At 36.5% G+C, this 25,152-nt stretch overlaps 2 protein-coding genes and 1 long non-coding RNA gene across 4 annotated transcripts; 2 read left to right on the top strand and 1 right to left on the bottom strand.

Moving 5' to 3' along the window:
* Window positions 1–27: 27 nt before the first annotated feature.
* On the bottom strand, window positions 28–25,152 carry LOC105224125 (cytoplasmic dynein 1 light intermediate chain 1). Of its 2 annotated transcripts, none has more exons than XM_011202114.4 (6): window positions 24,042–25,152; window positions 7,604–7,794; window positions 5,846–6,246; window positions 5,549–5,778; window positions 5,366–5,477; window positions 28–5,301 (listed from the first exon to the last, which is right to left on the bottom strand). In XM_011202114.4, the coding sequence occupies exons 1-6, from the start codon at window positions 24,143–24,145 to the stop codon at window positions 4,855–4,857; spliced, it is 1,485 nt and encodes a 494-aa protein (XP_011200416.2). In that variant the 5' UTR covers window positions 24,146–25,152; the 3' UTR covers window positions 28–4,854. The 2 variants fall into 2 exon arrangements, with proteins under 2 accessions (XP_011200416.2, XP_049311796.1); XM_049455839.1 differs by lacking the exon at window positions 24,042–25,152 and adding an exon at window positions 9,582–9,905.
* LOC109579407 (armadillo repeat-containing protein 2) lies at window positions 13,668–18,890 on the top strand. The gene is made up of 9 exons (XM_019989517.3): window positions 13,668–14,201; window positions 14,304–14,412; window positions 14,530–14,834; window positions 14,929–15,173; window positions 15,620–15,757; window positions 15,822–16,543; window positions 16,646–16,829; window positions 17,444–17,689; window positions 17,759–18,890. The coding sequence occupies exons 1-9, from the start codon at window positions 13,907–13,909 to the stop codon at window positions 18,587–18,589; spliced, it is 3,075 nt and encodes a 1,024-aa protein (XP_019845076.2). The 5' UTR covers window positions 13,668–13,906; the 3' UTR covers window positions 18,590–18,890.
* LOC125778432 (uncharacterized) lies at window positions 21,198–23,843 on the top strand. The gene is made up of 2 exons (XR_007422691.1): window positions 21,198–23,384; window positions 23,450–23,843. It is a non-coding gene; the product is annotated as an uncharacterized LOC125778432 (long non-coding RNA).

Genomic DNA, 25,152 nt, shown 5'->3' with positions numbered 1-25,152 from the left:
TTAAAGAAAACACTTATTTCGTTCAGTTTTTGTTTTTTTCACTTTAATTTTTCTGCATAAATTTTTGTTTGATATCATTAGTATTTTTTATATTTATTTAACGTTGCTGTTGGTTGTGTAGCAGTTTTGCAGTTATTTGTTAAATTTCTTTAAGAGCAAATAAACTGTTGTTTTTTTGAAGACAATAATTTCGTTACTCAGCTGATATTGAAATGTTTTTAGGTTGTTGATTTTTTTGTTTACACTTAGGAGTGAAATTATATATCAATACATACACTAAAAGGGGCAATCGATTTACTCTTTGTTATCATTCACTATTCGACGACTTTTGTTATGCACATACTTTTAAATTGGAATAACATTGGCAAAGGCTGGCGAACAATGAATTGTAACAAAAATATGCCCCAATCTCAGCATTATATACCAATATACCGCGTAATACATGTATACACTACAGCTGCTACATATGCATATGTATATATTTGAATTTTTACTTCTGATCGATTTTTGTGTGCTATTTTATTTTACAGATTACAAAAACTTAAGCTTGTGATAGCAACTTTTCTTAGAGAAAAGTGGAACAAGCTGTCGCACGCTTCTTTGCGTGGTGCGGCTGCGTCTCTATATATAAATAATTACTTATCGTTTTTAATTTTAACACTAGTTCTGAGTTTTCGCAAATGATAGTAAATTAAAATTTAATAAAATATTACTTTATATTTTTTCTTTATGGAAATAAAAAATATGTGTTTAATAAAAAAAAAAGATAACAGCAGTGGTTTTAAAGTCTCCTTAAGTATTTTGTTGCTTTCGTTTAAAAATTTTCAGTTCAAAAAGTTTTACTAATTAAATACATTTTACATTTTAAACTTTATATTAATATTTTACCGTTAGAAAAAAGTGTGACAAATACCAAATAGTTTTACTGCATTTTACTGTTTTGTATACTGAGTGACTCCAACTGCAACCAAACAAAATACGTCAGCGTTTAATGCAAAATAATAGTTACGCTTAGAACTTTCGCATGCCACACAAGTTGCCAACAAATATAACTGCAATTTTGCTAAATCTATGTAATTTGTATATCTCATACGAATGTTTGTTTTCAATATTAAATTTAACAAATAATGAAGTGTGTTTAGCCATTGTGTGGTTGATTACATGTAATTATTCAGTTTTACTATAGTAACTAAGGGCTGTAGTTATTATTATTTAATTTATTTTCTGAGAGCTGCTTCCAAATTGCTGTTGGTAGTAACTACCTTTGAAAGGCATTATGGTTTTTAAGTAGTTCTAAACGCACAAAAAGCATTAAGTACCGACTATTGGATGGTCAAATTTAACGAATGCCCACAAATGCCTTAGTTGCACAATCCGTTAAGCGCATACCATTGACTTTTCTAAGCTGTACAATCTAGATAAGCGGAGAAATATAAGTTTTTATGCAGTACAAAGGCGTTTCCTTTAGTGGCATTTCACAAAACTATTGAACGGAATATTTTAAAATCGGATGGTTCTTAAGTATTCGTTAAGTTTTTACAGTCGACAGTTGTTTTTTTGTTTGTGTACAGCATTCTAAATTAGGAATGAGTAATGAGACAATAAATTTTTTCAAATTCCTTTTCATAAAATTCATATTGTTAGACAACTAAAAATGATAGAGCAAAAATATGCAATTGCAAATCTGCTCCCAAAGTTGTGCAAATAAAATAAATAAACTTAATACAATGAACAATCAAGTTATTTTAATTTTTAAACCTTTTTTTTAGTAAAATTAAACAGAAATATGAGTGAAGTTACAATAATATATAACGAGCTGAAAGTTAATGCATATTTTCAAAACATAATAAAAAATTACATAATATAAGTACTCATCCTTCAATATGCGAAAAAAAACCCGAGGAGAAAGGCTACGTAAATTGTAAATCATAAAATTATATATAAAAATGTATGACTCCTTTTTTCTTAAGGCCTACCGTTGCTGAGATGTAATGACCGTTGTAGTACGAGTATGTACGCATTTTTACGTCTAATCTGAAATAGTGTGCTTAGCGCGTCCTGTTTTAAAATTTTTTTTAATAGTTACAGCTCAGAAACGGCCGAAAAACTTAGAATAAAACATATACATTCATTTTTTATAGCTAATTTTATAATTTAGAAATTTCAGCAAAGGTAATTTTTTGCTACAATTTGCCGTTTCGTGGAAAATCACGTGAAAGCTTTGAAATCTTTGATTTCGAGTATTTTTCTAAACACATCGAAACGATAAGTACTTTTATTATGTTATATTTAAACCTGTTTGGAACACATACACCAACTTTTAGCTCATTGTAAATTCATGTTACCTTGAATGTCTGTTCAGACCGGCTGATTATTTTATACAAAATTTAAGCTGTAAATTTCAATTTTTGTTTTCGAACAAATTACTCGATTTTGCATATGTAAATAGTTACTTTGATACAAAAAACTTGACGCAAAAGCTATTTGAAAAAATTTCAATTGAAAAGCGCTATTAAACGTATTTTTTTAAATATATTTTTTAAAACATGATTCAATTATATAAGTGTATGTGTTACGTGGTAGAGTGCATATTTTTTTCGAATATATATTTTTTTAATCTCTAATGTCAAATAAACTTGTTTATGGTTTTTAATGAATTTCTAGTTCACATTTTGCTGGATATCCACACAAGCTTATATAATTGAATTCTGATTTCAGACAAAAGAAACTTTTTTTTTTAAATATAGTATGCGGTATCTTAATTATAACACAATTGAGAGAGAGAGAGAGTATTGAATTTAATGAGACAGAAAGACTTTTGCATAAATTAAAAAAATCATTATATACAAATTCCAATATCAAGCTGCAGTTGGTATTTTGTGCGAAAGTTGTGGCATGAACGGTTTTGAAAACACTTGTGTTCAATTTAACAGACATACTAGTATCTTTACATATATATTTCCATATATATATATATTCTTCATTTTGTTCGTTCTTAAAGATACCAATATGCTTGTTGCCAGCACTGTGCTTCGAAACTTGCCGCTTACACGTTAATATGCTTGGCTTTTGACCAAATATCAATAGTTTTACGCATTCATCGGTACTTTATTTGCTTCTTTTAGAATCTCCTCAATTTACATAGATAGCTCTATTTTTTTATTTTATTTTAATTATGCACAGTTTTAGAATTGAAATTATCGTGTTTTCTAAATTACATTTAATATTTATATATATATATAAAATTACAGTATACTTTAAGCTTTGAGCAAAAATAATAAAAATTAGCATATAAAAATAAAGAATGGCAATTTCGCCAATATTGCCAAGCTCTTTAATTATAATTACGCTAATGCAAAATCGTTTATACTTGGAACACAAACGCATGAGAACGTCTTAAAATTGCTTCGATAAAACACATGCAGACGCCGCCGACTAATCTAAAACGCTGCCAAAAGTGATTGATTTACAACGTATTTAACGCTTGAGCAGCGTTAAAGTGAGCTCCTGCCTAAATGTCGCTTTAAAACGCCAGACAAATGTTGAACCGGCGCCGACCCCAAACTCAAAAGGTTTGCTATAATTATCTGCGCTTGTTATGCACATTGCTTCCGTAATTAAGATTAATCATTTGATACGTTGCAGCGCTTATGAAATCAATTGCAAATTGCATTTATTGCATTATTAAAAAAATAATAATAATAAACACATATATTTAAAATAATTACTATAAATCAGAAGCATGTTAGGAAACAACGAAATAATCAATACAGGCATCACACATGTTTAAACTTAGCCAGAGTTAGCAAGACGATAGTGAAAATATGCTTTCTTTCTTTTTTTGTAAGTTGTTGTGTTAAGTCTAATATGCTTTGACTTCCATTCTTGCTAGCTTTATGTATTTTAAGTTTGCTTTAAAATTTGCAAATATTTTAATCTTTTACTTGACAGTTTCTCATTACTTTTGGAACACAAACGCATGAGAACGTCTTAAAATTGCTTCGATAAAACACATGCAGACGCCGCCGACTAATCTAAAACGCTGCCAAAAGTGATTGATTTACAACGTATTATTCGCTTGAGCAGCGTTAAAGTGGGCTCCTGCCTAAATGTCGCTTTAAAACGCCAGACAAATGTTGAACCGGCGCCGACCCCAAACTCAAAAGGTTTGCTATAATTATCTGCGCTTGTTATGCACATTGCTTCCGTAATTAAGATTAATCATTTGATACGTTGCAGCGCTTATGAAATCAATTGTAAATTGCATTTATTGCATTATTAAAAAAATAATAATAATAAACACATATATTTAAAATAATTACTATAAATCAGAAGCATGTTAGGAAACAACGAAATAATCAATACAGGCGTCACACATGTTTAAACTTAGCCAGAGTTAGCAAGACGATAGTGAAAATATGCTTTCTTTTCTTTTTTTTTTGTAAGTTGTTGCGTTAAGTCTAATATGCTTTGACTTCCATTCTTGCTAGCTTTATGTATTTTAAGTTTGCTTTAAAATTTGCAAATATTTTAATCTTTTACTTGAGAGTTTCTCATTACTTGAGAGAATTATACTTTTCAGTGAATCCGTTAATTCATCGCTCGTTTATGTTTAAAGGGGTTGTGGGTTAGTTAAACACACCCTTTGGGATTACGTTTCATTACACACGTCATTTTTGCTTACATTCATATAAGTTTCACTCATTTCATTTCACTTATTTAAAAAAAAAACGTATCTTGTTTTTGTTGCTCATTTCCCCTCCGATTGTTCAGAAGCGCACTGTGGTGTTGTTGTTGTTCTTATACTTGTGTCTTGCTAGTCGTTTCGAAATTATACAATCATTATCGCCCGGCTTAACACTCGCTTTGTGAATAATCCATTTCTTTTTTCGCACTTCTCGTCAGGCGATCGAGTTCGGCTGCTGCATCCGAGCGCATCGCCAACTTATCGATGGCGCCATCAGTGCCATTTGTACGTGGTGTACTTGCAGCGTTGGGCGCATTGGGCGGGGTGGCTGGTGTGGCAGGTGAACCGGATTTTTTATGCAACAACGAGTTGAAGAAATTGGCGAGCACACCTTCATTGCCCGGTGTAGCTGGTGTTGGCTTCGCGTTGACCTTTATGGGTGAACCCTGTCCGCCGGAGCCGGGTGTGCGTGCTTGCATGCCCTTATTGCCGCCTTGCACGCGCAACGGTGAATCGCCGCGCATCTGTCCGCCCTGCTTGAGGATCTCCTGCTGCCGCAATAAGAATGTCTGTTCGTCCTCTGTTTGCACCTCGATTTCACGATTTGCAACAGTCTACAATTATAGTTGTACATATTGAAATGGTATTATTTATTAGTGATTATTAGTATTTGCTTACTTTTCTGGACTGCGGTGGCGAGATGATGTCTGTATAGTAGTCCTCTGCCTTACATGATTGCATATTCTCATACAAAATACTTATTTTCTTCAAGCTATCCCAACCTGCAGGACTGTTTAGGTATATATAGAATCAAGATGTTTAGAAAATGACAGTTAATTATCATAAAAAAAATATAATTACATTAAAACCGCATCCTTCTCAACGAATAGCGCAGGCGTTCGGAATGGTAAGCCGTAAATTCGATGTGTCAAATATTTATAGAGGAGATCACAGTTTTTGTCTTCTTTAACGCTTGTGTAAAAAAGTGATGTGCCATGCTGTAAGCAAAAGCGACGTATCCACTGCTGTATGAAATCAAAATGTTCATCTCGATAATCGTACTCCTTCTCCAGCGTTGTCATGTAGTCCGTCTAAGAGAAAAAATATGTGATTATTTCTTATCGTTCACTTTAGGTATTTAATTTATTAGAAACTTACCTTTGTGACCACCACAACAATATCCAAACCGAGATTTGTTGTTAACGCGCCCTCGGTAAGTGGCAGTAGATCGTCGTCATCTATCGAATTATTTCTCATCGTACGTTTCACTGGCGAACCCGGATCCAAATCATCGCCCACCTCGCAATAACTTTGCCACGTGGTGATTAGCCGTTGTCGTGCTTCCTGCTTCTCTTGCGGTTCCAATTTCAGGCTCTCAATGTGATCTGAGAGCACTTTAATCCAGTGATTCAATTGTTCCAGCCATGCCCATGGCTCTGTCATTGAGACTGTGAGTATGACGAGGGTATGTTCGAAGTTCGTTTCATTCAAAGCGTAACGCAGGAGATTTGTATGTCCTGGATCCCCATCCAGAATCCAAACGCCTAATCGTGTTGTGTCTGATGCGCGAAAAAGGTAAAGCATATAAGTGAATTAACAAAAAATGGTGTTTTGAGTCAACTCTTTAGCCAAATTGTGTGAAATGCAATCTATTTTGACATCCTTAACGCGGATTCCTACATCTACCAAATACTCCAGATTCTCCTGCCAACTCGAGTTATTTGTCTGCAATGGGTGGTGGTTTGACTCCATGTACACCATTCACTAGAAAAAGAGTCGGTGAAGATGTTAATGGCTTCACTGTGAATGGCGGTCACTACCTCCTTGATGGTATAGGATTCCACTAGGAAGGAACGTGCTATGTCATCCGCCTACTCAAGACTTTGTATTCCGGTATCCAAATTAGGTGGATCCGATTGCGAGCTGAGAGATTAAGTTTACGATTTAATCTCGTATAACGAAATTGCTGTGAGTGCGGCCTGACCGATCGTTCTGTATAATTATACGATACGATTGCGTACACTTCCGCTTGAAAATTCACATATAACTGCACAATCGGACAGAAAGTCTGGTTCTTGGAACAATTAAAACCAGCGTCTTTAATAATTTCGAGTCGTCGGTGTATCACCAAATAACTTTAAAGTGCAATTTCAGAATTTCCTCAGTCTAATTTGCTCCCCTGAGTAAAGTGCTGATCGGAAAGTATGTATATTCAAAATAAATTTGTTATAGAGTAATTTCGAAAATTGGTGCCGAATTGACAGTCCTTGACCGGAAAAAAATCCGGGTACGTTCCGGTTACTTAGACCCGACTGTTGTGGGAACGGTTTAGGCCCGACGGTCGTTAATTAATTAATTTCGAAACTCAGGGTTATACAATGGATAAAAAAAATTAAGGGTATTCATACTTCGTTGTAACGAGAATAGGCTCAATAATGGCTAAATTAATTAAATCAGTCTTCAATTTAATTTGGGAACTAATTTTCTTCGGAAAACACGCAACGTACTTTTTTAATTTTTGGAAAGTTTTCCAATTTGAGAAAACTAGTATAGTTCTTAATTTAACTCAAATGCGACTCTCCCAAGGTTGGAGGAAATTTGTAGAAAATGTCGGAGTAATATTTAATAATGACATTCTAATTGGAAACTACTTCTTTTTAATTTTTTAGTTATTGATAAGAAAAATTTGTGTGTGTAGGTGGGCAAAAAGGTTGATATCTTTCATATTATATTCAGGGAAAGGTATTATCCGATTCTCTTCATTTTAGTTCTTATATTCATGTATATGTCTCCAGCTACAGATGTTCTTTTGTAATGACAATAATCTGATAACCTATCATATGGAAACGAATCCCTAATGGAGTTTGGTTTCGGTAATTAGTTTGAAGCTTGAAAAAAATGCCTGTGGCCACTTACCATCTCTGTACTCATCTTTAACATCGATGTATGCGTACTCGAGACCAGAACCTTTTTTCGGATCTTCGACACCTTGCAATTTCGCAATGAGAGTCGTTTTACCGGTGGCATTATCGCCTAATACTAGTACTGATTTATTTGACGGAAGTTTTGTGCTGCCTTGTTTTTGTACTTCACTCAAAATTGCAGACCTGCAAATATAAAATAAGATAAAAAGGTTAATAAACACTGGATAAACTACATAAAATAGTTATTTCTCTTCTTCTTCTTTTTGAAAAATAAATAAATTGAAAACCTTAAAAAAAAATTAAAAAAAAAAAATTAAAAAAAAAAAATATTAAAAAAAAAATATTAAAAAAAAATATTAAAAAAAAAAAAATATTTAAAAAAAAAATATTAAAAAAAAAAAAAATATTAAACAAAAATTATTGAAGTAAGCATATGAAATATTAAGTAAAGCTTTTAGACGAATAGCAAAATCAGTGGATCGACAATACGAGTGATTAACTATATGTAAGTCATAAATGCATTATTCTTGTAACTATGGTACTTAACGAAGTGACTATATAATAAGTAGGACAATGCTAGGTAGACACCGATTACTTTTTATACCCTAAACAGGGTTTATTAAGTTTACCACGAAATTTCTGACGAGCCATATCCGTCTGTCTGTATATATGAGAACCAGTCGCTCAGTTTTTGAGCTAACAATCTGAAAATTTTCATAAGTGTTTTCCTTCCCAGGAAGCTACTCATTTGTCGCAACCGCCGATATCGGACCACTATAGCATATAGCAGCCATACAAACTGAACGGTCAAAATCAATTTTTGTATGGGAAACTTTTTCATTCGACAAGATATCTTCAAGAAATTCGGCACGACACATTATCTAATGCAATGGTATAATTTCCGAACAAATTGTTCGGATCGAACAACTATAGCATATAGCAGCCATACAAACTGAACGATAAAAATTAAGTTCTGTATGGAAAACTTTTTCATTCGTCGAGATATCTACAAGAAATTTGACACGACGTATTGTCTAAGACAATGGTACAATTTCCGAACAAATTATTCAATTCAGACCACTATAGCATATAGCAGCTATACAAACTGAACGGTCAAAATCAATTTTTGTATGGACAACTTTTTCATTCGACGAGATATCTACAAGAAATTTAGCACGGCGTATTGTCTAAGGCAGTGGTACAATCTCCGAACAAATTGTTCAGGTCGGATCAATATAGCATATAGCTGCCATACTTGTACAAACTGAACGATCAATATCAAGTGTTTTTATGAACAACTTTTTTATTTGTGACGCTAGAATACTCCAGCTTTGATGCAATTGAAATTAACTCTTTTTCTTTCCACAACTAGTTTTGAACAACGTAATTGACCCACAAATGCCAGTGTGTTGACCACCCACCAGATATAGCAGCAGTTCGTATGCGTCGACATTGAATCCATAAAATCACACATGGTGCCAAATGCAATGTCAGAGCGGACGGTAAATTTAGAAATGCAGTTGTTTAAAATAAAAATATATAATTTAAGCACACCAATATATGTATGGCTGTGGTCTACGACTGAGAGCTTTGTGCAGCCAGTTGTCAAAGTAAGCAGCTAATTTGAAACTTGCATGCGGCTTCACAAAGAGAAGCAGAAATCCTCGGAAAATGATTATGGACAATAAAATATAACTGTGTCAGGCCGCGTTTACCAACTAAATAATTCAGCATGTTTTTGTGGCAAATTTGAGCATTGAATTGCCAGCAAAATATTTAGCAGTCACAAAGAAATAAAAATCCAATTAGGCTAAACGGCAGCTACCGAGCTAAAAACATAGCAATTACTAAAAAATACTAAACTTTTCACTGCAATTGCAACTTGTAGACATTTGAAAAAAAAAAAAACAACAATAGCAGTGAAATATATAGCTTCAATTTATTATAGGGTGCACTCCTCCACAACTTACTGAGTGGTCGCGTCGCCAACGCAGAATTCTTCGAATAGCGAACGCTGCTTCGATCGCATGTCTTGTGAGGAGGAAAACTTTTGCCACAAGCGCTGTTGCTTTCCGAGTTGATTGCTTTCAATTTAATTATTATTACTCAATTCAATTAATGCAATGCAAATTGTCAATCATTAATTTAATTTCAATTATTATTTTCCAGATATATGCCGTTTATTCGCCGCACAATAAATTTTTATGAATTTTTTTCTCTGCTTTAGCACACAAAGCATTCACTTGTTTTGGCGTTGCTGCAACGTTTCCACTCAACTTTTCGACATGCAAATGGCAAAACAAAAGACATGAAAATTTATTTATCGGCTGGTTCAACGCGCCGTTATCCCTTGGACTAATAGTGGTGTTCAAGTGAGGCGCCTCTTGGTAGCCTTCCGCACTCGCTATATTACTCACTTAGCGGCTCTACACATGCATATATACATACACACACATAGTTAAAAGCCTGCGCTGCGTTAGTTTCTACTGCCCATGTCCACCCACAACGGCAACTACACCGCCATTTAACTATTTGATTTATATTTTAGTATATTTAAAGTATGTATATTATTCTGACAAACGATTTACTTTATTTCAATTGCAATCGTCGTCTATTGATTTTTTGAAGGTGTTTCCTTATAGTTCAGGAGTAACACGAACGTGATGCTCCATTACGTGTACTTACTCGTGTTGTTAGCGGCTTTCGTTAGTTCGGGCTAGTGGCTACCGTTACGAGGGTGCCTGTATAAATATTTGGAATTTACAATAGATGAAACTGGCACCTTGAATTTAAATGTATTTTTAGGTTATGTTGTGTTGTGTTCAATGGCTGATCCTCAAGATATGGATCGTACAAATCAGATCTCATATGTCAAAATATCGCTTTGAGGCCAATAGAAGTTTAGGCGTTGATGTAAAGTACGACGCCTTGCTGAGAGCTTGCTAGATCTCCTCCAGAGAGCGCAAGAACTAATGGTAACCCGGCTCTGGCCAAACTGCCGAGAAGCTTAGCTATACAGGAGTAGAACGCACGAGGGTGGCGCTCCGACCCGTTCCTATTCTATTAATAGCGGTTTAAGGTGCCTTTTCTTGTCTGCTTGTAAGCTTTACAGTTACCTTCAATTTTTCTGGGACCCTGCCCATTACTAGGCTTATCATAAAATGACTCGATGTCATCGAGGAAACACTCCGGTGCAGTAAATCTAATGCTACCTTCATGGCAGAATGTATTCTTAGCACACAATAAAACTATGTATTTGTTAACCCAGCAGACATTCTAATTTATTCGAAGCAGATTCAGTGAAGTTCTACGATCATCTTCAACAATCTCTCGAATGGCTTTGAAGGTTTTGTACCACACGTAGGCTTGTGTTTTAATAAGTTTGAACAGCGACGAAATATAATAATCAACTTTTTTTACGTTTGACAAAGTGAAAAAGTGTCGATAAAAACGAATCCGCAACACCAATATTGTGGTTTTGGAAGATTGAGAAATAATATTATTTGGTGAATATATTACAGTTCCTTCGTAGCTTAGTCACAAGCAAAATGTTAACTGTTTTTCTAAAATTCAAATAGGGTCTTCATAATTTGTAATTCAGGAACTTCTTCGCTCACCCTCGTAAGTGTATATATGTACATCACTGAAATGCACACATTGTGAACAATTGTTTCTGGTAAAAATCGCCACACCACTTGGAATTTTCATATATTTAAACGAACATTTTCAGTTAAAATAAAAAATACACTGGTGAGAGAAATATAAACATACAAGGTAGCTTTTAGCTTCAACCTTATATTGAATATGAGTAAATGTTCTTCAAAAGCAATGTTTGGCTTCTTAAATCAAAGAAAATATTAATATATCCGTAAAGAAAGTGTTAAATTCGGATAAAAACCAGCATTATCCGGGCAGAAAGTGACGTGGGGTGCTAGAAACCGAAATGTCATTTAATATAGACGAAGCTTTCACGACATCGTTTAAGGTGGATTGCAGTAGGTATAACGCTAACAGCCTCTTTTCCCTCGAATTTTTGAGTGATATTCAACCTAAAAAAACACCGCCACCATTTTGCCAATTTTTGAGCGACCACTTCTGCACTGATCATAGGGGTATTTGCTTTAGTTTGGACCGAGTTTGTTCAGCTGAGTATTGCGGAAAGCTTCGATCAGCTCTTTCGGTCGCGGTTGGTTGCGCCTCAGTACTCACAGCTATCGCGATTGATGAGGTATTCAGTGCATCGTGAAGAACCTCTATTGAAAGCACGTGTCCTCTGCAATCTCAGAAAAGCAAAAGGAAACCCACTTTCATAGACATCGGAGCTATCGGAGATGAGATCTTCAAGTAGAAGACTATTGAATAAAGCCCGCAAAAGTGGTTCTAGGCCTTACTATATACAAATTGGAAATAAAGAAGGGAGTGTAATGTAGATCCTTCTACGAAAGCGTAGAAGAGTGTTTCGAATCCTCAAAATTTAGGGGCATTCTAGTGAAAGCCCCTATATGAGTTATCTTAGCAATGAGGACGTTGACGGGACTTCGAGCAGTCAATTCTCATAGGTAGGTTACTCATAGGCACGCACTTTTCAAAGAACCAATCCACAGAAAAGAAGTGCCCCTCGGAAAGCTCTAGGAGGACGGTGCGGTCTTCTTAGATTTTCTGAACGAGCGCTACCTTACATGGACAATAAATTCGTTGAAGCCATTCAAGTATCCGAGACTTAATGACATCATACCTGCGCAACTTCAGCGGACAGTAAAAGTTAAAGCAGTTGGTTGGTCCACATCTACGCAACTGTGGGCCACAGCAAGAATTTCCTCTTTGTTAAAGACGCTAGAGAGGCTTATGGACCTGCAGAAGGCTTGTGGACTTACCGCAAAGGTATGTCGATAGCCACTGCTCTGTACTCCATTAGGTCATGGTTGGAGGGAGGGCTCATGCATAAGGAATACACGGTGAAAATAGTGTGCCGGAAGAGGGTCATTAGTTCCCTGGAGAGGTTTGAGGTCGCATCGAACTTCAAACAACTCAGCGACGAGGGTATCGGATGAGAGCTTATGTAGAGAGATGTTCTCATGATTAAAGGAAAAGAAGAAGGCCGATCTTCACATAATCAAGGGTAAGAGCGTTAGCTTCTTGATAGAATATATATATTTTTTTTCAACCAAGAGTTTGACGCGGAAAGGTGTTTTTAAATTGTTGAAGGTATTGCATAGGTGTTTCGGGGAGTTCAATTTGTTACGAAAATAGGTATTTGAGGGAACAAAGCATTCAGTGAAGGTCGGGAAGCCAAACTTGCCGTCAATTCGCCGCTATTAATGACTATAACAGCGAGAGAGTTAGAGAAGCGGCACGTGAATCAGTGAGATAGCACAGGATATCAGTATTTCTTATGGATCGACGCTTTTAAGTTAATGTTCTGCGTAAGAAGGTATGAAGTGTGGCAATACTAAACTTTTGACCGTAATATATTGCAACGACGAAGTCGAAGTCATTAAACCCAACATTACTGATATTACGATATATGGGTTTGTGAAAAATACGGCGAAACTTTCGACCAATTTATATATAGAGAAACTGTTGATCATCAATAGGCCGAACCAAAAAAAGCCACAATTCACTGAAGGGACTGAAGGCCATTTCAAGCAAGGCTTATAACAAGTACATATATGAGAAATTAGATTAAACGTTGGCATGCTTGTATTGGTTCAGGAGTATATTTTGTAATAGCGATTTTTATTAAAATACGCAAAAAGTTTGGACTTTTGGTTTAGTCCGGGTCAAATTTGATCATATGATATTTTCCAACCAAAATTTAAAAGGCTTCATTTATATTTCGCGACACTGTGAATTTTTACATATGCATACAATATTAGGCATGTTTACAGCAACGGTTTCTATTATACGCACATAGCACAATTGAAGCCGGGCAAAAGGAGTTGCACATACATACAAACAGTGGTAACTACAAAGAGTACATGCAACACCCGTGCGCGTTGGCATGGTGCACGAAAGCCCAAACGAAAAATATTTTTCACTACACCATCTATTATTACCACTAAGTTGCAGTTATTTTCAATTTAGCCGTAACACGGGCAGGATAACCAACCAACTGGGCTTTGTAGCTACCAATTTAATTTGTGAATGCGCAAAAGTGTCACTCAAAAAGAGCACCAAGTAAAAAAAAAACATCGACTCGAAAATGAAATTCGAAAAATGTGCGTTTAAGCGTTAGAAAAACAGTTTATTAACGGTATTCAAGACGAAATTTTGTGTGTTGATTTGAAATTTTATAATGATATTGCTCAAGAAGCGGCGCTCACAAAGTGAAAGTCGAAAAGTGGAACATTCCCGCAAGAACGCACAATCGCTCGATAATCGCGCGGACGATAGATTGCTGCAACAAGAACAACAACAAATCATACAAAGTTTTGCATTTGGCGACACAACAGCCACAAACAGTTTGGAAAGACGCAAAACATCGGCAGAAATGATTAGCGAAGCCAAGTCCATCTTGGCGGAGATTTCGTCCAAAGCGTCGCATAGCGGCAGTAATGGCGGCGGCAACAACAACAGCAACCGCATAGGAAGTAAGTGTGAGCGCGTATATTGGCTTAAAAATCTATAAATAAAAAAATTTATTTTTATTGTCCTTCACTACATCGCTTTTTACCGTTATTCACGGCGCATAGTCGGTGGTGTGCGTGTGGTCAGCACGCGTCGTCCCGTCACGCCACGTGAGCCTGGACGCGCGCTCTACGGCAAGGTCGCGTTGGCCGGAAGACCGCCCAGCGCATTTTCGTAAGTTCGCCTAATTCTTCGTAATTTTTTTCTTATGATTTTTTTTTTTGTAACTTTCACTTCCAAAACCTCCCCTACACTTTCTTTGTGTTACGGTATTTACACGCGACCGCGTAGTTTACGTTATTTACAAAACGAGAATCAACGACATGCGCCTATGACCCCTTCACTGGAACCCATACCGGTTCACCAACAGGAAGTCAATGAACCAAATGGAAATGACTTTGAAAAAGAAGCAACAGAAGAAGAACAAGCTAAGCGACGCACTTCAAGGCGTTCGAATTCGTGGGATGCGCGTTGCGATGTTACTGAAGGAACTATTGGAGGAGGCGGTGGCGTGGGTAAAGGTGGCGCAAATGGTCAAGCGAAACAAATGCCAAGAAAGTTGCCCGCCCTCGAGGTTAGAGGCGTCGCATTAGAAGGTGAGTGGTGTGCGTAAAATAAATTCATTCTTCGACAATCTGCTACTCAAGGTATTATATGTGTCCACTTTATATTTATTTATATTTCTTGCAGCGAAGCAACGCTCGGATGCCGTCACGAATAGGGAACGCTTTAAAAATGCGCAGGGTAGCAGCGAGAATAGCTCTCTGGATATGAGTGGATCCAATACGGCGATCAATATTTTATGCTCACGCAAATTTCAGCAACGCAATTGCCATTTATTGGCACAATCACCCACTGAGAAGCTGATAGGTCTGCTGAAGGAGCACGCAGGCCTCAAGGAATGCAGTGAGGAAACTGTGAATCATATTAATTCGGTATGTTTGCATGATATTTATTTATTTGACCTTTAGTTTGTCGCATAGTAATTTTACTAATGCGCCGAAATGTAGGCAATGTTTTCATAATGATGTGTCAAGCATACCTTTAGGAGGTAAACAAATTTTTAGAATAACAATTTTTATCTAGTGCAATTTTAACAATCAGAAGTGATATAAATGGAAGAAGTCACATTTGGAAATGATGACCATGGTAATTTTTTATCGCTTGATCTCCAATAGCGTTCCTCTAACTTCGTTTGTCCTATTCAAAAATTGGTCAAAAAATGGACTCACTGTAGTATTCTAAACCAAATTGTATAGTTTTGGACTACATACTTCATGAACTTCATGAATTGTTAATATATTCTCGAGCGTATTAGTCCCTAAAAAACCTCACTCTACTGCTTTGTACTATCGAATTGCTTTCTCTTGTCTTGCTACAGATCCTTGCCGAGCTCTATATGCGTGTGCGCAAAAACGAGAAGCACTACAAGCGCGGCTTCATATTAGGCGGCCTTTATGGTTTGGTGGAGTGTTCGTCACCGAAAATATTACTAGGCGTCGCACGCGTGGTACTTGCGGTAAGTAGTTAGGATTGTATCTCTAAATAGTACACTCCATAATAATTATTGCACAACTGTATAGCTACGCGTCACCGGCAGCAACCTAACTGGCGCCTGCAAGCTCATTTTCAAAGTGGCACGCAACGAGCTGAACGATCAACTTTTCCACGACAACGACCTACTCGACTTGCTAATCGACGGTTTGGGACGCGCTAGTCCGCTGGACGATCCCGAAGCATGTATTTATGGCTATGGTTCTATACGTTTTCTCACCACCAGCACCGGACAAGAGCGTGGTGCCGAAGTGCTGATGCCAAGCAAAGACACAAATCGTAATTGGACCGAGTGTTTGGAATTGCCACGGAAGCCAGCTACAGCTCCGGCACCTGGCACCGATACAAAGCAGGCGCTGGAACAATCCCAACAAGATCGTTATCAGAAATTAAGCAAACAGAATACGCTGGTCGAACGTCTGGCACGCCATGGCGCTGTCGAGTTGATGGTATTGCATTTACAAATACTTAATGAAGCAGGTGCAACACAAAAGCTAACCGGTCCACCATTGCATTCGCTGTATCAATTGTCTGCCGCATTGCGTGCATTATCCGATGTGCGACAGACAACGCATTCCTTCGAGAAGGACCTGAATGCAACGGGATGCAATGAATGGTCGGCAGAAGATGTGGGCACGACAAGGCAACAACAGAGCATACAATTGGAATTGGCGTGTCCGCATTTGGTGCGTGCCGCGGAGGTCGCCACTGGCGAGCTGGAGGTGCAAGCGAACATCGTGCGCACACTGAGGTGAGTTTGGGAAAAGCGGAGGGCGGCGCAGTGGGTGGTGTGAAAGAAAAAAGTATGACTTTGTGAGAATATGACTAATTGGTATTTTTTTGGTTTTTGCAGTGTGCTATCCGAAGACAACGATTGCTGTCACGTTTTAGTAAACTATACAGCGCGTATTGGCATGTTGCTGGGTCCGTGCTGTGAGATCTTCGATAATGCCTCTGAAAAATTGCTGTCATTATTCAGTCGACTGGGCTACATACTTGGCAATATAATGGCTAAATACGACAATGCTCGGGTACAGGTGAGTTAACACAGAATTTTTCAAAAAATACCGTTAGTGGTTTAATTAATTAAGAAAAACATAGTAGTGAGGTGGTATGTTAGGATTTGTAAAGTTTTATACTGAAATAGTAAAATTATCATTTTTTGCATCGTTGCTCCGAAATGTAGGCAACACTTTCTATATTGATAGAAGAGAATTTATATCCAACATAAATACTAAATGAAAGCTTCGGTGCGAATTTTTTATACCATAATAAAGTCTTATGGCTTATTAAATGTTTATTACAATAGAAGCTTGCCGTTTTCAGTAGAAAAGAATCAAAGTAATAAAATTTGGTATTTAAAAAGGAAAATTTAAAAAAATGCTTTCCATAAAAATATACTAACTTATACTGCTGGGAAAACTAGGGTCAAAAAGTATTCGGTGTTTCTAGGAGGTCCACGTGAGAACTACGTATGAACTACACATGAAAATTGCAGATAATTTTTTCTATTAAAGGGCACCCATCCAGCACTGCTTTCGTTTTCTTTCCAATCAAAAACGAAAAAATAAGGAATAAACTTAAGAACCACACAGCTACAACCTGATTTATTTTACAACATAATAAAATAATATTTCCTTTGATTACACAGTTCTATCACAACGACGTGGCCATGCAGTATTTGCTACGTGTGCTGGAGCTCTACTCAAAGGAGCCGCTGACACTGCACAACTCACTCGGCGACACCGTGATCGATGTGCTCGTCAAAATGATACGCGTCGTTGCAAATATGAGCGTAAACACCGAGGTGGGCATCGGTTTGGGCAATATGCATAATCTGGGCGTTATTATGTTGAATCTACTGAATGCCATAACACACATGAAGGCCATACAATTGGTAAGTCACAATCGAATACGACAGCAACACAACAATTTTAACTAAATTATGCGCTTTTTACATACATAGAAAAGCGATCTGCAGGAATTGTTGCATGCCACATTAGGTGCACTGCACAATCTGTGCTTCTATCAGGAGCAGAACAGCACACCGGCACAGGTGTTGGCCGCCAAAGGTTCATTGCAGTGTGTGCTCGGCGATTTGGCCACAGCACTTTACTATGCGCTCAAGACGTGTCGCGACGATGCATCACAGGTGGAGACGGCGCGCGTTTTGGGCAATTTGACACGCAACGACAAGGCACGTCGCTACTTCTGCCGCAACGGCGGACTAACGTTGGTCGTGAAACAGCTGTCTGCTGGCGCTGCCAGTCAGGCGTACGACTTCAAGGCCTGTGCCATTGGCGTGCTCGTTAACTTGCTGGGCGATGCGGAGAATCGTGCGCCATTCATGCAACACAAAGGCGCCGAATTGTTGTACACACTGCTTGCGGCGGCATTGCAGGAGGAGGATTGGTTTTTGGCTACGATTATTTGTCAGGCGTTGTGGAATTTACTAATCGACGCCAACAATGTGGCGGACGTGTGTCAGGAGCAAGTGTTGGATGATGTTTGTGATTTGTTGGTCGACTATTTGGATGAGGAGCGCTTGTTTGAGCACAGCACACGACCGGATGTGATTTGGGAGGGCTTTGCAGTTGTCGCAACCGACCTATTAGAACGCATACAGACGAGCTATGATAAACAAGAACAAGAGGAAGCCGAGGCCGAGGCCGAAGCTGAGAAGCAAAAGCAAAAGCTGCAGCAAAAATCGAATGTAAGGAGTGATAAGAACAACGCCGGCGAGGAAGATGATATTAACGAAGATGAAGATGATGATGTTTACATTGAAGAAATGTGAGCTTTAAACATGAGATAAATGTGTATAAGCAGTAAAGAAATAAATAGGCAGCATAAGCGATAAGTTTTTGATGAACAACGAAAGGCAAGATATAAATAAATGAGAAAACTTGAAAACCAAAACAAAAAGACGCACTAATTGTTATTATTGTTGTGAATTGTGTAGAAATGGAGCAGGGAAATGGCTGACGCACACGCTTACATTCTATTTCATACTATTTGTACTCAAGCGCACTCAATCATCGTCAGTGCGTCCGCCTACTTTCTCTCCGAACGCTTTTGTCGACTCGTAACGCATATGGCATTCGGGTTCGCCAATAGCGATGACGACATCGACCACTTTATAACTAACATTTATCACAGTTTACCATTTCCTATGCTCTTTTATTGTTAGTTTTTTGTCAGCGTCGCTTTCAAATAACAACCAAGCATCGGCTCACAATGGTTTTGTGTTTAACGGAATGGTCAAATAGCCACTTATAAGAGCGGTATTCCAATATTTCCCTAAAACCATCAATTGTGCAAAAGAATATGATAAAAATTGAAAAAAAAAAACAGGAAAACACGTTAACTTCGGTCGAAACTATCATACCCTCCACAAATAAAAAAAAAAATTCAAATAAAAACTTTATTTTGATCGTTAGTTTTGTATAGCAGAAATATACTAATAATGAACTGATCCGGCAAATGAGCAGATTTTTGAGGAGGAGAGGATTTTCTCAAAGTTTCAGATCGATATCTCAAAAACAAAGAGACTAGTCGCAATATACACAACTTAACTCTTCACGGTGATCATTTATATGCATATGTATGTATGTACATATTTTATGGGGTTTCCGACGCTTCCTTCTGGATGTTAGAAACTTCCTGCAATCTTCGTATACCTTGATTAGGGTATTAATACAAGACGCACAAAAACGCTTAAAAGCATAGTGACAACAAAAAACAAAACAACAGTACACACATACGCACATATATAAATTCGAGTAAAGCCATCAACACCAAACAACTTGTGACAAAAACAACATAGTGTGTCTTAAAATTTTTGAAAAATTCGTACATAACTGAGCATCGCCGACAAGTCGAACTTGAGTGTGGAGATACAATTCCATTTGTGTTTTTGTTTTTGTATATTCATTTATGTATTTATTTTTGTTTCTTTCAACCGCATCGGCGAATTCAAAACGCAAACAGAATTTTAATTTGCCAACCCAACCAAAAATTAGTGCGCCACCTCTAGTATCTCCATACCAACAATATGCCTCTTGGCCCATACCAATATATACTCAATATAATAACTATGCATGTGTATGTGCCAATGTGACTATGTACGTTTGTATGGGTGTGTGGTGTCATCTCGTTTTGGTTATCGACGTCGAACGGTGCTCAGTCAGTCAGCTAATAAACTCAAAATTGTTATGGGTTTCGAAGGTAGCAGTAAATGAATCATCGGCGATGAATAAAACTTTTCTAGTTATACATATGATTATATCTGGGTGATTGTAAATGAAATTTATTATTGAATATTAGAAAAAATGTTAATTATATTATGACAAGGGCTGTTTAGTGGCGATTTTTAGAATTTTTTCAAATACGAATTCAAGTTTAAGGTCTCTAAGCTTAAATAAGAACAAAAACAGAAATATTACACAAGGAAAAATGTTAACTTCGGCTGTAAAGCTGTGATATCCTTCACAATTGTATTTTTTATGGTATAAACGGGTCTTTATTTTGAAGAAAAATATGTAAACAGATTGCAACGTTGCTTTGAACAATAATCTGTGCCAAATTTTGTGAAAGAACATATTTTTCCATTCTGATTTACAGATTGTATGGCAGTGAATTTGTGTCACACTGGTCAGATATGGGCATTTCCGACAAATAAACAGCTTTTTGAGGAGAAAAGGGACATGTGCAGATAGATATCTCAAAAGCTGAGTGATCAGTTTACCTACATACAGACGCTGATTTTTTATGCATATATATACTTTATAGGATTTCCTTCTGAGCGTTACAAACTTTATGGCGAACTTAATACACCCTGTTTAGGGTATAAAAATAGGCTTAACTGCAGCTTAGTCAGAACATTTCCACATTTCAAAGCTATGATGTCATTTCAACTGTCGTTATAAATACAATATTGAAGTGTGTATAAATCAACCTGTATTTTTTTATACACATGCAACATGTTGCTACAGAGTATAATTGTTTTTTTTTTTACCTAACTGCTCGGCCGATTTCAACCAAATTCGGCTTTTATCATTCCTATGTTACAGTTTGAAATTGACTGAACTCGGGCTAAAACCACGCCTACTTCTCATATAATATAATTTTAAATTCCATTTTTTTCGCTTTCCAGTATACAAATCAATTATTAATATATCAGGACTATGACTAAAAATTGCTCAAATCGAATCAAAACTGCTCAAGCCCTTAGGTACTGTATAAGTGGACCCAAAGATTATAGTCAAATTTTACTGAAAAAATTTTTTTTGTTAAAAATGGGTTGAACACAACAGTCGGATCTACGTAACCGGAACGGACTCGGGTTTTATACGGCCAAAGACTGTCAACTCGGCAGATTTATGCCGCTACAACAATAACCAATATGTGAGTGAGCTTAATAAAATTCAGAAATCGTGTTTTTCTAATAACAGTGCACCTTTGAGCTTAGAATGCATAAAATCGGGTGAAAATTGACCTAGACTCCATATATGTAATTAACAAGTCTCATTTACCTGAAGGTATTTCCCTCCCTTCAATGCTTGCAATTCGCAAAAGAATGAAATATTCGGTTACACTCGAACTTAGGCCTTCCTTACTTGCTTAGAATTGAAATCACAACTTTTTAAACAAAATGTTATTTGTTTTAGACACATATAGTTTTCATAATGGATTGATATTGAAATTTTAAATTCAGTAATTATTAGTTTAAACTATAATAGTATCTGAAGAATTCCACAATTCCTACATACCGTTCGATCAAATGTGACTCGGACTGACAAAAAAAAACACACACATAAATATAGGTTTTTGCTAACTCTGTTGATTTTTACAACTAAATTTTAAAATTGTTGCAATTTCAATATTCAATAAATACAATTTTGACCCTTTGACATTCTGATCAAATTTGATCCGGACATCTTTATTGTCGCCTTCAAATCTTTCTTACGAAATCTATTCGACATAGTTTTTGCAAACCATTCAGGCCTTTAATACGGATTAACATGCTTTATTATTAAAACATTAATCGAAGTGTGTTAAATCGATCGATAAGTGGTGTTGAGATCCTCTGCACTCTCTCTGATGCATTACAAATAAACTCATTGTTAAATGTAATTCCAAAGTAATCGGCACAAAAATGTTTCACGTCGTAAAAAAACACAGCCAAACAAACAGTTATTGAAATATGATTTGGTTTAATGTAAAAAAAAATGTTATTGTTGTAACATAGTTTTGATGCATCAAAAACACATTCCACTATTAATTTTGGGAGTTGACAGTCTTTGGCCGGATAAAACTGTCCTGGGAATGGTGCTTATTATACCTACTTATATGACTCATATACTAAGCAAAAGCACTCTTGAAGTTGTTTATATAATACAAATGAAGATACATCAATAACAAACGACAGTATCACCTTGTATAAGTAAATTCACAATATCCCTATAAATATTTGAAAACACAACATTTTTCATAGCTGCAAACTAGTAAAACAAACTGAAATGGTTAAAGCCGCAATCATATGAACTTGATAACAATATTTAACGTATTCACCGATTAGACAGCTGCTAAAGCAACAAAAAATGGACGATTGCAATTTCAGCGGAGCAAGCAGTCTTAGTAGTGATTACCGTAAAGTTAGAATACAGCAGAAAGGCAAACATTTGCAAAATTAAATATCCATACATTTATATTTATCTATATAGTCTGCATAATCAGTGGCGAATTATTACTGATAACAATTTTATAAAAACACAAACTTATAGCTAGTGGTAACAGACAATTTTGGCTAACAAACCGGCGCCGACGAATTGGTTCATGGGAAAATAATTGTTGCGCTTTTACTTTGCAAAAATTTCAGTCCCAGTCAAACAAAAAAAAATATGCGAAAACATTGAAAAGAGTGGCAAAATCGTCGGCAGAGACGGCATTGAGCGGCATTGGGGCTGCAAAGATGCTAAAATGTTCACGCGCCTTTAAACGTAGAAAGCAAATATGTGAAAGAAATTATATTTTTTTGAATATGTACATACGTATGTAAATAGTGTGTGCTGTGAGCTGTGAACCCATACACATATGAGTGAGATATTTGCATTTGCAATTTTTCGCTTTCCTAATCTGCAAGTTAATCTGTAATCAACAAGAGCGTTTGGCAGTCAGTTAGTTGGCTAGATGCCTGCTCAAAACGAGTGGGAGAAGCAGAAATCCATGAAAAAATGACACGAACACAAAACCCAGCAATGCGAGAGAGCAAAACTAAAGCTTAGATATTTTAATGGACTGCAGATGTAAGCAACAAGGAGAGTTAATCATCCGCTGCAATATTTCGCAAAGTAGAGGATAATATGTAGAATAGTGAGCATAGGAAGCAGAACTTGTAGATAGAAGGGCAGAAAATATATAAATGGAAAATGGAACAAAAATGAGGGTGTTGAATCCTACAGCGACAATTGTGTTGGCATTCGAACTGAAGCGATTAAAAGTGCTCTGGGAAAAATGAGTGACACATACATCATTAATATGTTATGAAAGGTGAAATCTGCGGAGTAAACGGGTGTGAGTTTCAAGCTTAGGTGACACATACACTCAATTCTTAGCTTTGTGTTGTGAATAATTAAAAATAGCAAATCTGTTTTAGTCAAAGGCGCGTTGAATGTTTGCGAGGTGTTTTGTCGCCGATACGAGGGGTATACATGTATAAGTTTCCTTTAATAGAATGACGTCGACTGTAGTGCACGCGTGTGTGGTACTGACAAAAATCTAGATGGGGTAACGAGGGGAGCAGTAAATGTTGTCATTAACAAATTCAATGCAGAAACAAGTGTATCTAATAAAAGTGTGTGCACTACACAATTGTAGTTTTGAATTGTTTTTACTATGAAATATGTATCTGTTGCTGAAAACAAAACAAAATAAATTTAAATGCAAAAAGAGATATAAAATATAAATACATAAAACTGATCAGTTTTAAAAATGTTGTTATGGAAATTGTTGAAGAATTTTGAATAAAAACTGAGAAGTTAAAGCTGAAATATTTTGTTTTATTTGCATTACGCTGACACAACCGTTTCGTATTTGTCTACACCCACATATGGTCCTTTATGATATCTATAGTATGTCTTTCATAATCAAATACTTGTGTGATTCATTGCTTTCATCTACACACATCGTCTTTACAGACTTTACTCCACCCTACAAAGACTTTGGTTCTTCTTATTCATATTTCTTACCATAAATTCTCTTCTGCTGCAGTAGATGCATCCTTTTTCTTAGCTGTGAAGGATGATGTCAGCGCATTAGTGCCATTTACAGGCAAACCCATGTCGAGTGCCATATCAAGAATGGTCAACTAATCCTCACAGCAACAGCTGCTTAACGGGCGACTTTATTAGCTTATTTGTTTTATAGCTATTGTGAAGAAGTGAATGTTAAGCCGAGTAATACAGGTTAAGGCTGATTATGATTATTAACACACAAATGTATGACAATTCTTTAAATTTCACGTCAGCTGCTTCAAATTGCGAAAAATTTTACACAAGAACAAGTCACAAATTTTAACTAGTCTACTAACGTTATTTAAACGTTGGCAGCGAGAATGCTGTTGACGGTTGGAGCTAGGTTGTTTGTAATCGATATGAGTATTCCACTGTTTCCGGGGCGGTGTTTTAGGGCACAAGTAATAATACTACAGCATGTAAAAGACTTTAAAGCCTTACTAATAGTGTTGCGAGTTAAATAACCACAAAGATCGGCGATAGAAGCAGTAAGATGTGTAGAAGAGGCGAACAGTTGGTTGAGCTTTTACTTTTGATACGTTCGTTTCTTGAATTTTGTCTCTTTTTAATACGATGTAAGTTTCTATATCCGAGCCGGGCCTTTGTATCTGGATGAGTTTAGCCACTTTTTTCTATAATCGTTACCAACTGTCAAAATTTTCTTTTGGACTCTCCCACTCTCACTGCTTCCACTTTAACTTCTAGTTTTTCGTTTTGCTTTGGACTTGTTCACTTTTTTGATTTGTGCTTTTCGCATATGACGACGACTTGTCTTTTGCTTTTCTATGTAGTTTCAAGTCCAATTGGAATTTACTTCGTCGTTTTCTGTACTACTGCTGCTCCTTCACATCACTTTTTCCTATAAGGAAATTTTATTTCGTTTCTATGGTTTCGCACGACCGCTTCTTTTTAGCCTCAGAGAAGAATTTATTCACTTATTTTGTCTTTATTACAATATTCAATAGCGAAATTGTATAAAACTTTTCTTTGTGAGTCTCTACGCACGATGAATAAAACTTCTTTCCACCTCTTCGATCATCGACGAAGAAAACCAACGAAAAAACGA

Source organism: Bactrocera dorsalis, chromosome 4 (assembly GCF_023373825.1).
Source record: "Bactrocera dorsalis isolate Fly_Bdor chromosome 4, ASM2337382v1, whole genome shotgun sequence".
Lineage (NCBI taxonomy): Eukaryota > Metazoa > Arthropoda > Insecta > Diptera > Tephritidae > Bactrocera > Bactrocera dorsalis.
Note: the sequence above shows the minus strand (reverse complement) of the source record. Positions and strands in the feature narration are given on the sequence as shown.